The sequence below is a fragment of the Lichenostomus cassidix genome, chromosome 6 (genome assembly GCF_008360975.1).
Source record: "Lichenostomus cassidix isolate B80296 chromosome 6, HeHo_3.0, whole genome shotgun sequence".
NCBI lineage: Eukaryota > Metazoa > Chordata > Aves > Passeriformes > Meliphagidae > Lichenostomus > Lichenostomus cassidix.
Window position 1 is genome coordinate 11,325,930 of NC_139487.1, and position 15,939 is coordinate 11,341,868.

Sequence of the window (15,939 nt, forward strand, 5' to 3'; positions counted from 1 at the left end):
GCATGCTGCTGCTGATTATATTTTTCAAATTCTCATGTTTTATGCACTGGCTGTTTGACGTTTTACTGATTAGTGTAATTTCTTCAGAATTTACCTAGAATGCTACTGATAAACACAAATGGCCATGGGAATAATTGCATTACTTGATAAAATTATTTTTTAAGAATCCAGATAAACAAATCAAGACAAAATTCTTCAACTCTTTGCAGAGCTCAATGCACAAAATAAGGAAAGGAAAACCAGCTATTCTACTCAGACATTTGCTACTAACAAACTTTTATCAATAAAAGTTTCTTGTGTAAAGTCAGAACATTTTTGTTCCTCTGACAGAACTGTTGAGAGTCATGATAATATTAAACAGATAAACACACAAGACATTCAGGAGGAAGAACTGTTCTTGCTTCTTAACAGTGTGAAAATGTTAATTTTAATGGAGTTATGGAAGCTTTATTTTGCCCATGTCTCCAAGAAGTGATGTTGCATGGCTCTTAGAGGGAGGTCTTGTTAAGAGAAAACTACTTCATCTCTTTATTCTACTTCTCCCTCTCGCCTGTGTTTATTTTTTAAATTTATTATTTGGCTGAAGGCCTTTTAAAGCAGAGGACCGTCTTTTGTTCTATATTTGTACAGTGAGAGGGAATGAAGAATTCCATTCCTTTTGAAAAATTATCAAAGCCACTTCTTGTTTCATAGCACCCTACTCACTCTGAAATTCAATTCAGTTTCTGTACTTTCCTCATACAAAGTGGACTTAGTGCCAAATAAGAAGTCTTATAAAATTTTCATTCTTTTCTAGCAGTTATTGAGTACATCTAAAGTAGAAAAGAGAATCACCACCTGAACTAAAACTGGGATCATAAGTGTATAGGTAATTTGCAGTTAACCATACACATGCCTCCATAACAAAATTCACCTAGCCTGGGTATCAGTGGTGCTAAGGGACAGAACCACTGGCTGATAAAAACACCACCAGCAGCACTTACTACAAGTACCTTTTTATTAGTAGTTGCTAACAGCAAATGGTTCCTACAACAGGAGCAAGTCTATTTTTCCTTTGGCCCTGACAAAAAGCATTCACCTGACATACCTTAACAACTTTAGAATATTGATATGCCAACCCTTTTACAGCTATTGAAACCAATGCTGATACTGCCCTGTCCATTTTCCCTTAGCAGTGTCACTTGTCTGGCCCTCTCGTGAGCTGGTCTGGGTAGCCAAGAAGATTACATGGACAATCAGCTTTTGCGTGGCTTAGTTCCTTGAACCAGATCAAGATGGGGTTGGCAAGCAGCAGGTCTGTCACAAGGAAGGATGTGGGAAGGAGAACACACTGCCAGAACCCTGCCAGCATCGTCAGAAACTGCGGTGGAATAAAGTCATGGTAAGACTCTGACACTCATCATTCAAATGTCACTCCTGTACTTACTAAAATCACAGTGTTGGAGAGCAGTGTGTTGTTGACTGTTTCACTTAGTAAATATCACAGTCCCTCACTGTTTTAATGCTTTTCAGAGATTCAAAAGAATCTTCTTTATATTGCACTGGCTCAAAGGTGAGGTCCTATGTTGGGCCATTAAAGGTTACAAATTTACAGCAGCATCAATAAACATTGAAACAGACACCACAAATAGTAGAGGATACAAGTCTGTTCACGAGCTCCTTTTTGTATTTCACTTTTAAGTGCCAAGGGCAGTATGTGGGGCTTTTGTTTGTTTTTATTCAAATGTAGAACTCAAAATCAACAGTCAGCTTACTGGGTTCTTAAGGTGGCCAGAACACCTATGTTTGCTACAAAGAGACAGTTTGAAATTCTTGCTACAGCCAAGAGCAAAGGAGACATTTTCAGGTACCCCAGCTATCCCTGTCAATGGGAAACACTTGACAGTATTATTGAAATGGTAATTTTTAAGCTTTCATGCTTTCCACCCCAGAAAGATGAAAAACAGACAGGTTACTTGCAAACTTGATTAGTACATCTCCACTCTTAGCAAAAATTAGTTGGAAAGGGTGAAAGAGTAATAAAGTTTGGCTAACTCTGAGAGTATCCATTTCTCCACTTATCCCAGTAGACGATTTAAGTTTGTCTTGGGGATAACTCCTGTTCACTCTTCCAACCCTATTTCCCTGCAATGATCACACCTCACGGTGTACTGTAGCTGCACAGACCTGTGCTTCTGACCCTTGACTATCCAGCAATAAAAACCAGAATTGTTTGTCTGAACGGTGAACTCAAAGACTTGCAGCATCCACAGAAGTTAAGCAAGTAAGAGAATGAGAAGGACAATCAAAATTAAAGGGTCAAGCAGTTGTCTTACAAAAAGCAGACTAGAAAGGTTGAGCCTCTTCAATTCAAACAGGAAAAGCTGAAGGTGGGGCAGGAACATGACTGAACTTCACAAAATAAAAAAATGCAGCACATGAATTGAATAAATCCTGATTGAGACAATGGCTGTGAAGGAGATGAGGGTTTACTGAAACATTCTAATTTTTGCTGAGGCACTCAATTACCATTTCTCCATTATGGTTTTAGCGCCTTTTGATTACAAAGGTATTAACTCTTTTCCTGGTAAAATACTATTTAGAAATACAAGCGAAAAGTTTCTTCTGTAATGTGAAATCTAGACACGTGTTAGAAAAGAGCTTTGTTTTTACAGCATCAATCTGTTTCAGGAGAACCATTACCTACAAGATAAAGAAAGAATAAAATCCTGTGCAAAAAGTCTTGCCAAGTTATTACAGTAGCACTGACAAAGTTACAGTAACTTTCTTCAGACCACTGTTTCGGAATCACAGCTATGACTAAACCTTTCTAGAGACAAAACCCAGTTCCTTAAAGTCCTCCTTAAACAAGGAAATCTCAGATCTAAAATGCCATTCAAAGAGATACGAAGAAAGCAAAGGGACAGCCTTCTCCAACTCATTATCAAGTTAGATAGATTAAAACCCAATTCTGCCTTAGGATGGGGATTCACCATTGCTTCCATACCAAGTAAACCAATTCTGATCTGGCACAACTTCAATTCTAGGGTAATGGTTCTCCCCAAAAAAAAAACTTCACTTCTGTTCACCCACTCATTTAGAATAACTGCTTTAATGAAAAATTCTTTCTGAAAATAATGAAGTTTCTATATTCACAAGGGCCTCCTTCGTTTTCAGATTTTCTGAAAACACCAGACTAATTTTCAAGATGGACACTTTGAGATAACAGTCACTTAGTCCTCTGTAGTAAGGAGACATTTAGCAAATTTTTAACACTAATCAATAAATTGATTTGACGACTGCAGTACGATCCTACTTTTTCACTTCTTCGTATTCTTCTCCATAGAAAATTCAGTAAAATTTTAAAATCATATCATAGAATAGCATGCCTCAGGTATTCAAAACATTCTTAAAGCTACATTTTGTGTAGAACTTGATTCAAGCATGAATCTCTGAGCAATTTCTTGCTCTAGGCTATAGGTAATTACCTAATTAGAAAATGGCCAAAAACCATAAACATGGCAAGGAAGAGGGGAAGTACTTTGTCTCTCTCCTAGCTTCCAAAAATCACCATTTGTGCTTAGCTGCCTTACATTAACCTCTCTATATACACACATGCAATCCCACAAAAAAATACTGAAAACCAGTCTTAATCCAAAACAGTAAAAAAAAAAAGGCAAATCTATAACTTTTATATTGTAACCTGTTTTTACATACATTGAGAACTCCTTCAAGAAACTATATCCTCCTAAAACCAAACATGGTACTTTGAGCTGATAAATTAAATATTAAAATAATCTTACACTACTGTTTTATTACTTTTTTTTTTTTTTGCTTTTTTGCTTTAGGTAAATCTGCTGTGTTTACTTCAGTTGGTTTGTGTTGTGAATACAGAGCATATTCAACAGAAAATCTGAAATGCCAGTGGAAAATTAACATTTACAGTAAAGACTTCACTTTTTGTTGAAGTCTGAATACCATTACAGAGTGGTTTGAGGTAACCTACCAGATTTTATTGAATATAACTTAGGCAATTCTATTGCCTAACATCCTTCAAACATATTCTGCAAGTACTTCTTTCTCCCTAAAAAAATTCCTTCCCCTTTCTGAGTGGAAAAACTGTGTTTCCACATGACATATTTGAGATATATCTGACAGCTAAAAGTTCTTTCATGCGTTCCACACTGTAATCATGTTATAAAGTCATTAAGAATTAATTAGAGGGGGTGAAAACATGTAGTTTATATTGTTTTGGAGAAAATTTGTAGAACATAGTTTATTTTTTCACTCTGTGCTATTAATTCTATCTGTTTTCTGTGCTACTAATTCAGTCTGCTTTGTTTTCTAACTGCAAATTTCATGCCTTTTCCATCACTAAACATGGAAAACTGGAACAATCTGAACAGAATCAAAAGAAAAGATAGCACAAGCATTGTATTTGAGTAATTTGGCAGCCACTGTAAAATAAGACAATAGGCAAAAGAGGTGAGACACTATGAATTTGTCAACTCTGTGTATAATCTGAATATAATTAAAGGTTATTGGGGGAGCACAAAGAAGCAAAGACTGAAAAAGTATTTATAAATGACACCTCAGCCACCAGGGTCTCAAGGAATGTATTTAAAATCTCAAATCAGAGGGTTTAATTACAGACTCCTCTTGAACACAGACGCAACTGCCATTGAAGCAGAATGACGTTTATAATCTTAGGAGATTCTCAAAACGTGGGTCATGGCCATGAAACATGAACTCATAAGTGCACTCCATTTAAACACCAACAAAATAAAATAAAAGAAATCCCAAACTGGGGATTGGGATTGTGGCATTTGCAAATACAAACCGAACAAATTATTTCTTAAATGTTGTTTACAGGGTGGTCAAAACTGGAATTTGAGTCATCACCAAAAGAAATTTTTCAACTACTGCTCTGGAATACTTGGAGGATTCTAGTACTGGAGGACCCTGCCAGTGATTAAAGTTTTAACCACGTTGTCTACAAAACCATTAACAAATCCAAAAGTACCCAAGAAAACCCACCAAAAACCCAAACAACCTATATCAGAATTATTAAATGAAATGGACAGCATGTGACTTGAGATAGAATTATTTTACCAAGTTAGAACAGCTTAGAGAAGCTTCATTGTGCATTCTATTTTACATGAAACAGTCACAATTAGCTTATGGCTGAAATCTATAATTTTACTCTCCAGACAAAAAATCACAGTCCAAACAGTTACACAAACAGTTAGCTAAGAAATATGATATATCAGATGACATGAAAAATAAAAACTAAAGCGAACTTAATAAACATAAATAAAATCAAATAACGATTTCCTATTTACTTAGAGTTTTAAACAGTTTATATAACTATGCTCACACCTTGGAAAAAATGACTGTCTTACCAAGGACTGATCACAAGCATTCTATAATTATCCTCCACAAACTTGTCTGCAGTATTAATTCCAAATGCAACAGACAGACAATACATTACTCATAAGTTAAGTATTGTGATGTTGATTTTAAGCCAAGTGATGCAAATATGTCCAAAAAGTGAGCCACACATGTGCTATGCTCCTTTGGAGTATTTCCTTGCTACAGACAAAATGGAAAGGTAAGTAAGAAGTACCCACTGAAGTCAAGAAAGTTATCTCAGTTTACAATTTACAGATTACTTTCGGGCACCAGCATTTCCTCAGAAAACTTAGCTGGAGTGACAATAGGTGTAAAGAGCTCTGTAAAGCTTTCCCCTTGACACATTTCCAGAAGTTTAAAACAGTGATACTGCCTTTTCCTCATCTGGTATCTTCTAACCAGGCTAAAACTGCAAAAGTGTGAAAACAAAGATAACATTGTAGGGCAAGTCACCAAGCTGATCAGCAAGATTACGATCCTTTGCCTTCTATGACTGCCATTCATCTTTTTTCATCATTCACAGAAGCCCTAAAATACTCAGGCTACTCTTACAGAGATTACTGTACACAGCAAGCTTTAGGTAAAGCTTTAGTTCTATTTCACTTAGACTAAATATTTAAAATTTAATATAAGCACCTTATACATTAGTCTCTTGAGAGTAAATCAACTCTTGTATCTTCTCTGTCTACTAATGCCTCAATGGCTAAACAAAGCAACACAGCATTTAAGAGAATATTATTAATTCAGATCTCCTGAGGGCAACTGCACTATTTTACTGCTCCAGTTTAATGAGAGGTCAACTTATACAGTCAATTATGAATGAAAATAAATTAGCAGAAAATATATTTGGTATAGCAAACAATTTTAATCAAAATTGCTAGGAGTCCTGAACTACTGATTCATTCATTGAACTTCCATCTAGGACATTTTCACCTGCTATTTCTTTCCAGGTCTGGGCTCATGGCAGAGTCACACATGAAACTTGTTTGTGAAACACCGTGTTTGTCTGGAAACTTTCAAATATCAATTTATCTTCCAACTAGTACCAAACATATAAGACTTTTCAAACTCAAGCAACATCCTTCCACAGGGAACTATATCATTCATATAGAAATGTCTGCAAAGTTTCAACAGCTCTACCAAACTCTTCTGAAGAATCAGTGGATCTAATGACACCACGTAAGTAAAAAGATAAAGAGTAGGGGAAAAAAAGCCTATCTGTGCCTCAAGCTTAGATATTAAGTAAGTGGTCAAAATCTATTCCTGTGAGTGGTAAGTTAGAGATGTAAAAGATATCCACCCCAGGAAGCAGCATGATACATTACTATCATCTGGATAACTTCAGGCTGAAATATCCAACAGTAGGAATTTAGAACAATGTGCTGTATGACCAAAGAAACTAGAAAGTATAAATTCTCCTTGCTCTGTCTTTATTTTGTTTATATGCCAGACTAATTAATGCATTTTCTAGGATTAGAAAATAAGTTATGATGTTAGTAGCACACAAAAAAAATACTTCTAAGCAGCTATCAGTAGTCAGTTCATATTTTAACATAATAAGGAGTTAAGAACACATAATCATCGAATTATATAATTGGTCCAGTCTTATTGAATCACTACTTAAAAACAGTATTTGTTTCTTCCTGCTGTAGAAAACATTGGGGCAAAACCAAGCTGTCCTGTAAGTCAATAGGTACATTATAGATAAGATGGTTTCAAACACAGATACAGAGGCTTGATTTAAATGAATCAACACCACTGGATTATTGGACTTGAAGAAACACTATTGTCAAATGTCCACTATCACCAGCCAAAGATGAGCTAGTACAGGCTACTACTGTCAACAGAAGTAAATATGAATACTTAATGTACTTATAATTTTCAGAAGATAATGCAATTGGGTAATACTGTTCACCATGATTATGGTTATCAGCTTCCACAAAACTTCTCTGAACCTACAGAAAACACAGATTATTTTTTTTTAACCAAGCGCCAACTAATTGCTCAAAGTTGGAAAACTTGTGCTAGTTACTTCATATGAAATACATATGTTTCATTTTCCAAATTCCTCAGAATCTTGTATACACAATGCTTCCAGCATCTTAGCTTTGGGATAATGAATGAGATACTACAAATGGGCAGGACACTCCAGTTCAAACAAAGAAGCATGAATGAAATTCAAAGCCAGACAAGTCCACAGGATGCCCTAATAATAATTAAAATATATATACACAATATATTGCTATATATATACATACCATGTAGAGATACCCTATAGCTTATATTGTACACTGCCACATATATTGTATCTCTATAGAATCTGTTCCCACAGAAAACTTAACATATTTGCACATATGGTACCCATAATAATCATAATCATGGCCAAAAGTACATTAATTTCTCGGAGGAGTATCCTCTAGTGAAGGGCTCAGAGATGACACCAACCAGACACCAGGAAAATGCCTTTTTGCAATATAAGTCTTCTCTATCAGTGTACGTCTATTCTTACTGCCAAAAGAGGCTGGCAAATTTTACTGAAATACAGGCCCCACACTATTTATTTCCAAAGGTTAACTTTGGAAGATATCTGCATTTTCATTAATGATATTCATATGTAGCCAGAAAAAGCCACAGATCACATCAGGCATTTGAAAGGTCTGTTTTCACATCATCTGAACACTTGCTTCTGGGAATTCAGAAAGTACTTTAAAGCTGATGAGAGTCATTAACACAGTGATTTACCTTAAAGCAATGTTTACAATGTGCACAGAACTGAGGTTTGACACAATAGGGCACAATAATGCACAATACAGCAACATGATATAATAATGTAACTACTTTCTAAAGCAAACTGATTACAATCACAATAAAACCCAAGTTTTTGCAGGGCACTTAACCTGATCAAATCAAGTGCAATTTTAAACTGTCCCTCTTTTGTTTTTTCTTTTTTTTGTGTCTGCCAAATTTCAAAGTTGAAATCAGCCTCCAATGCTAATATTATGCCTCTCCAGTGTCTGTCAGAATTCTAACAGTACATTCAGTAATTCTAAATAATCCAAGAAAAGCACATAAAAGAGATTGGAAAAAAAATTCTATCACCAGGAAACTCGAAATTCTCTAGAAGGGCCATCACCTGACACTGAAGTACTGCAAGGATCTATAAATTGTAAAAGGACAGAAAACTACACCATTATTCATTAGCCAAGAGCAAAAAGAAAACAGCCTAAAAGTGGCCTCTTTGAAGAGTCTGAAAAGGGCCAGAATGAAAAGTCCTCCATGGCCATAAACCTTTGCCATCAGTAGTCTGCAATTACAGAGCTCCTCTGATCACAAGAGACTTGCAACAGCAGTTGAAACACTCAGAGTATTTCTAAACATTACTTAGAAGTCCATGAATACAAATGTATGAATTGTCAGAACTCAAAAAGCCTTAGAACACCGGAACAAACAGCTTCAAAGGAAATAGGCTCTTCTAGAAATCAGACTAAGGTATTAAAAAAAATAAGCAAGATCCTTGTACTTGATTGCAAAGAAGTGGAATGAATCACAAGTTTTCAATGCCCTTAAGACTTCTGTACACAGAATTAATTACCACTGGACAGCATTTTTAAGTAAATAATTTAATCAGCAAGGCTTTCCAGTACTGTCAGAATAATTTAGAGTTGTTTTTGAGGTTTTTTTTAAATATTTGACACTTTGCTCAGAAGATCAGTTACAGAACTAAACCAATTACTCCTTTATGGGAAATCATAGCATGTAACCCATCTAACCTACTTTTTAGAAATTCAAAGTATACAAAGGCTTATTTATATGGCAATTTCATTTTAACATACATCTGCCAAGACCCTGTCACACACAGATCCTAAGATCTTAAACAAAGGCAAATGTAGTTTTGGCAAATGTAACTGACACTAGGGTGATGGGGGTTTTTGGCAAATAAAACAAAATCCATTACACAAAATGAAAACCCCAACCCCCACACTTCCATTACCTAAAGACGAAGTCTTCAAGCTTGCTTGAGAGCTTTGCTCTAACTTATAGTTTTGAATTCAAAATGTGAGAAGGAATTGAATGGCTATTCCTGCAGCTTCTCATTTGAGGTGTATATCCATGAAAGAACAACCTAACACACCTTTCTTGCTTTCCAAATGGTTTCTTGGGAAGCACACAGATGCAGGGACACAAGCACAGTTTGTGTGTAAGCCTCCTTCTCAAACTAGATGGAAACAAAAAAAATACTGATGCATGAACACATGCAGTAACCTACTCCTTTTTTTAAATGGGAATGTTTTTCCAGAAATACTGCTTGTTAATTCTCATAAGGACGAAGTTCAACAAGTTGACCAGTGTAATCACATGTGTAGTTCTGCCTACCATAATTTTTAAAAGAGGGTATAATTTTGAAAAATTATATTTCAATAGTGAACTCTGTCATTTCACAGTCAGAAATGAATCTCAAAGTGAAAAATTAGAAAACATTCTCCTGTTTGTGTGCAGAGTAAACTAAAATGCAAAATCTACCAGCTGCCTTGCTCAGACACCTTCCTCTACTACTATTGCTAATACAGACATACCTACAGATAAACATGAAATGAGAAGAGGTTTGAGGATGGAAGGGGAAATGCACATGGGGCAAGAGGAAAACACATGTAGTATTTTATCTGACGCATACATTCACAAAATGGGAATCAAAACTCCACTATGAAGCTCAAATTAAAACTTTAATACTCTGCAAACACCGTTAGAGACGTTATGTTTTTGTAGTGAGCAGGCTTTATGATAGAGCAACTTCAGACATATTCCCAGATACTTTAACAAAAAATCCAAAACTCTAATATTCCAAAATGACATGAGAACCACCATCTAGACTGTATGACACCAAAATCTAAATAAACTAGATGTTCTTAATATAGAACATGGACATGCATTCCTTTGGTGAAATGACCCCACCTAACATTCTTAACTAACTGTGGCACTTCTGCTCAAATTTACAAACAGGTGATACCAGCACAGTACAACAGAACATAACGTAAATTCTACCAAAAATAGCATAAGTCTCATGAGTACCCAGATTTCATAAACTCTCATATGCAACACTCTAAATATAAATGTTTCTAAACCGAATTAGCTCTCAGAAACACTGTAAATGCCATCCTCTCATGCTATTTTTTCCTAATCTCCAGAACTTGCTCCAGAGCATCAGTTCATGGCAGTTCCCAATTCCCTCATGCTTATCCACCAGGATGTTTTTTCCACGCTATCCCTAAACTACACATATAGTATTAACACCCTTTTAGAAAGAGGCAACGTAGCTGAAGATCTGCCTGAAAGCTAAAGTCTTGTTAAACACTAGCAGGGGCTGTATCTGTCATTGTACTCTACTCGGCTTGATAAATTCTAGACAAGCAGCCTTAAAAACACTACTTGTACCAGTACACTTAGAGATTTAAAGAGCAAACAACTGAGAGAAGTTAGGAGATCCAACACATGAATTCTGCCACACAGGGAAAGCCAAGAGAACACAACTATTTAATTCAACTCCACATGGAACAAGACTGTAGAATGCCCATTAAAGCGACGACAGCCTTGGCCCTGTACACTACACACGAAGCACAGGAGTCAATTTTACTGTTTATGCTCTTCCTTCCGTACAGGGCCAAAAAAAAAAAAAAAAAGTAAGACTTTCAGACCTAAGAAAATGCAGTCTTTGTAAGCTTAGGAGCGATACTGTACACGAGTCCCAAAAAAACCCAAAACACAGCAGAAGTGAGCAATCCAGCAGCGGGCAGGGTGGAGCAGAAGGCGGGACAATGACCTAATAGGTCTTTTCTATCTTTAGTTTCAGGAGGCTCCGTGCCCAAGAGGCGCCGGGATCCCCCGCTCTGCCTCCGGCCGCGTCCCCCCGCAGCGCTCAGCGCCCAAAGCAAGTTGTGCCCAAGTCGCCAGCAGGAATGCCGAGGGCAGGGAGCCGGCAGACAGCGAGCCCGGGGCAGCGCTGGAGGCACAAGCAACGCTCCCAGTCATTTCTCAGCTATGAGCAACACAAGCGATCCGCGCTGCCCGCCCTTACCTTGAACACTTTACCGAAAGCACCATCTCCCAGCTCTCCTATGATTTCCCAGAACTCCTCAGGGTTCAAATCCCTCTTGACGTGCTCGTATTGTTTCTTCTTCTTCTCGCCGCCCAGCTTGAAGATCTTGCGAAAGTTGAAGAAGGACATTTTCGCTGCCGCCGAGGGATGGGGCGGGCGGCGCTGCGCCCTGAGCCCGCCGGGACCACCTGGCGCGGGCGGTGATGCCGGGCGCGATTCCCACGCGGAGACCAAAGTCTTGGCGTGGCCCGGGAAGGGCCGTCACCGCCGGGCGCTGCGGGGAGACGACACCCCGCGACGCCCCGCACGGGGCCGGGCTCGGCGCTGCTCTCCCCGACGGGCTCGGCGGTCCCTACTCGGCCGGGCCGGTCAGCATCGCGGCAGCAACAAGTGCCGGGCTCCCTGCCCGGGACGGGCGGCGGCACAGCCGGAGGAGGGGTCGCGGCTCCGCTGGGAGGGGGCAGCTGCTGCGCGCCGGGCAGCGGGGAGCGGTCACGGCCCGCCGCGCAGGACGGGGCGGATGGAAGGAGGGGCGGGGGCTGCCCCGCTCCGGGCTCTCGGCCGGCGTCCTCGCGGAGCGGCGTCCCGCGGCGGCACAGCGGCGCAAAATGACGCTTCGCCGCCGGCCTCTCTCGCACTCGCTCGCTCGCCCTGTCGCGGAGCGGGGCCCGGGCGGCTCCGCTTCCTGCGGGGCGGCACCGGCGGCACCCCCGCCCCCTCCGCCCTCGCTCCCGCCCGCCGCCGGCGCGTGCGCGCGCGTCCCGCGCTCCCGCCCCTCTTCCCGCGCTCCCGGAACCTCCTCGCGCCCCTCCCGCCGCCCCGCCGCCGGCGCACGCGCAGCAGCGCGCGCCCCCGCGGCTCCCCCCTTCCCCCGGCGCGTGCGCACGCGCCGCACCGGCAGCACGCGCGCGGCCCTCCCCCGCCAACGGCTCGGGCCCGGCGCGGGCGGGGGGAAGAGGCGGGGCTCGCCCTGATCACGTGACGCTGCGGACGCGGCCCCGGCCAATAGGAGCGCGCGGAGGCTCCGGGCGGGTAAGTCGGTGTGGGGCTCAAGATGGAGGGGCGCCTGCGCCCCGTGCTTCCCTCAGAGCAGGGATGGAGTGCTCGGTCCTTCCTCCGGCCTGTTTCCCTTTAGTCCGCTGTGTGCCGTTACGGGAGCGCCGTGTGGCAGAGGGACCCTTATCCTCTGATCCCGCAGGACACCCCGCGCCTCTCTCCCTGCCCCTCCGCTGTCCCGTGCAGGGAGGCTGTCCCCACCCTGTGGCAGAGGTGATGTTCCCTAGGCAGGGGGACAGCTTCCCCTCAGTGGTGGCTGGGTGTCCTGAGTCCCCAGTGTGGCTGTGGGAGCCGAAGGGCCGTGAGGGGCTCCTCTGTGTCGGGAGGGCTGTGTGGGGAGGTAATGCCTCCTGAGGGGTTTGGGCTTGGACGTGGCTCTCTGAGGAAGCTGTTGATAGCAAAAGACAACGTTGGAAGACTTTTTCTTTTGTTTGCGGGCCAGTGCTGCCCCTAGACGTTGCTACTGGTGTATCTTCTGTCATAGCAGGGTGTGATGTTCTTGTGCTGCTCCTTCGGTAATTTCGCTATCTTACTTAATCACTCGGACAGGCTTGGATTTCCCTATCTCACAACCTTCTCTTACCACAAGTGATTCCTTCCTCACCCTGAAGTATAATTGTATTTTAATAGTTGTGTTGTGTACATGCCGCCAAATGTGGGGTGTTTCCTCACTTGAAAGCAAGAGGCGTTCCCGTTGCCTGGATTAGGGGCAATTAGCAGACCTGGGGACAGTTTGTGACAGGCAGGAAGTCGATCCGGCGGCTGAGGCGATGCTGAGACCTGGGAGACATCTGACAGTGAGACAAACAGCCAGGGAAAATCGTGTAATGCCGTATCCTCGTGTGAACCCGAGTGCCTGCAGTTGCCATCAACTTAAGCTGCATGATGAGCTTCTAAAGATCAAGTGTGCATTATTCCTCAGACCATTTTATTGGCGTGACAATGGTTTGCTATATAAGGAGGGTAGATGATTATGATTAATACTGTGTTTTATTATTATTCAGTAATAATAATGAGGCATTGAGATGCCCCTGACACAAAGCATTTATGAATCAAACAACAGTGTTCTGTCATGAGTCAATTTCTTTAAACTGTATAAAATCAGTTTCAAGGGTAGTGCCACCCTGTGAATAGAGAATCTTTCAAGTACTCTTGCTAACCTGATTTGTTGTCATAATCAACGTTTGTTTTTCAAAAATTATTTGGCTTTGTGGCTTCCTAGTACTGACAGCTTGGCCACAAAAGGTAAAATTGTTAAGGAGGCTGTTAAAACCAAGACTGTCTATGCATATGAGGGCAAAACCAAAAAACAACTGCATTCCAAAGGAGCTGTTTTTCCTTTTGTGATCTGGCAAAATGCCAGGCTCCACCTATTAATTTCATATGCAAGTTTCATTCAGAAAGTTTGGATTAAATACAGCAATAAAGAAAGTGTTACCAGCTGCAATTTAGCTTCTTACATCTTAAAGTTCAATTTTTTTTTTGCCCCTTCAGGTGGGATGATAGCTTTGATTTGGATGTTAAAATGCAACAATGGCTTTAAAAGTATTTTTCATTGATTTTTAATTGAATATTTTGGTTTTAACTTGCTTTCTCTTGGATAAAAACTGCTTTGGGACTAATTTATGTAAGTTTATTTAAACTGACTTGTTGATGGAGGATTTGGGGAAAAAAGGAATCCAAAGCTGTAGCATGAATTCCTTGTGTTTCGTTAGGATTATCTTTTCTTTAGCTTCAGGGTTAATGTCAGTGGATGGAGGGTGTTTATGTGTGAATGTCACAGTTTGTAATAACTGGAAAAAAATGCAAAACTAAAAGAAAATTTCATAAGCTATATGTGAACAAGTGTAGTTGAGCTGGCAGTTCTGGGCTGGGATAGCAGGGCCTGGTTCTTCCTCAGCTCTATTGACAGATGAGTGTTGGACTGTGTGTAGCTACACTCAGTGTCTCTGTTGTGTCAGTTTGCTGTGAACATGTGTGTGATAAAAGAGCCTCACTCAGAGCAGAGCTTCAGTGTCATCCTACAAATGACTGAATGTTAGCAGGTACTGCATGTGTGTTGCTTTAGACTTGGATAAAGACAGTATTCCTGTTCCAGGGAGCTTTTAATTCATATAACATCGAAAATATAAGATGAAAGTCTGGCACGAGAAAGGAGCAATTAATCTGGTGATAAGGTTTTGCTTTTAACTTTTTCCTTCTTACTCTTTAACAAGTAATTCAAGATAAAACCAAGATATCTGAAAAGGAAAACTGTGGCTCCGTCTCATTTTTTCCCTTTTTCGTTCACCTGCTTGCCACTCAATCCTAAAAATAAACTCTATAAGGTGAAGGTTAAGTGCTAGTAGCAAATCCTTCCCAATTTGCTTTGACTTCCTGGTTTTGAGGAGGCTGTGTGAAGCCTGGGTTTTGTCTGTGTGGTGTTTTTGTTCCTGATAGCAGGAGTTTTTAGCAACTGTAAATGTTTCCAGATGCTAAAGATAAAAAGGTAAAAGTGAATTATATTAAAATTTCTCCTGCAGGAATTTAAAGCAATAGTTTTTGAAAATTCATTGCTTCCTTTAAATGTCAGAGGAAGATGTTAAAGATATTTAAGAACTATCTTGGTTGTGCATCAAATATACTGGCTTAAAATAGCTCTAAACTCTTTATGGCAATCTTTTTCATCTCTTTGTGAATTAGAAGTCTCCTTTTTATTTTCTGCTGCTTATTATCACTATGCTTTCTCATTGACTCAATCACTTACACTTACCACTATTCCTAAATCCCTCTTTAAGTTCTGTTTCTTTTAGACTGCTCCAGTTTCTCTTAATTGAAAGTAAACACTTCAGAAATTTAATTTGAAATGTGTTCTTCACAGCATATATTGCCCTTTCACTGCAGTCCTACATTCTGTCTTCATTTCTTTCAAAATATTTAATGGTATATTTTTATATTGTCTTGACTTTCTGTCCACCCACGCTTTCACTGATCTCCAAAATTCTTTCTGGTGATTGAGCTCATTGAACTGCTGTAAGGTCACAGGTGGCTTGTTTGTGGTTAAATCTGAAGCGTAATTCTTGTTTCATCCGTCTTAATCTGTCTGTCACCTTTGGCACTCAACACTGTCCTTTCTGTTTTCTTTAATCAATGTGCCCAGTGTTTTTATTGATATCTTCCATTTACATGGTGGCATTTTTTCTTAGGCTCTGCCCTTTCTCCTCTGCTCTGTTCCCAGAGTTAATGTTTTGTGCTATCTCGGGCTCATTTCAGTTCTAAGCACCAATGTAGCTTCTGGATCACTCTAGTTACCCCAGTGCAGGGCAATGACAACTGTCCTGGTCCTGCTGGCCACACTATTTCTGATACAGGCCAGGATGCCATTGGCCTTCTTAGCCACCTGGGCAACTGCTGGTTCATCA

The 15,939-nt window shown here is 40.4% G+C and overlaps 2 protein-coding genes across 6 annotated transcripts in view; one reads left to right on the forward strand and one right to left on the reverse strand.

Moving 5' to 3' along the window:
* Positions 1-11,611, reverse strand: part of SLK (STE20 like kinase) — a 49,563-nt gene extending 37,952 nt beyond the window's left edge. For all 4 annotated transcript variants that reach the window (XM_085064907.1, XM_085064909.1, XM_085064908.1 and 1 more), the window contains exon 1: positions 11,462-11,611. In XM_085064907.1, coding sequence (XP_084921033.1) covers positions 11,462-11,611 — 150 coding nt within the window. The remainder of the gene's footprint in view (positions 1-11,461) is intronic.
* Positions 11,612-12,362: 751 nt separating this feature from the next.
* The window catches only part of STN1 (STN1 subunit of CST complex), a 46,125-nt gene continuing 42,548 nt past the window's right edge, over positions 12,363-15,939 (forward strand). For both annotated transcript variants that reach the window (XM_085064897.1, XM_085064898.1), the window contains exon 1: positions 12,363-12,514. The gene's annotated coding sequence lies outside the window, so the exon portion shown is untranslated. The remainder of the gene's footprint in view (positions 12,515-15,939) is intronic.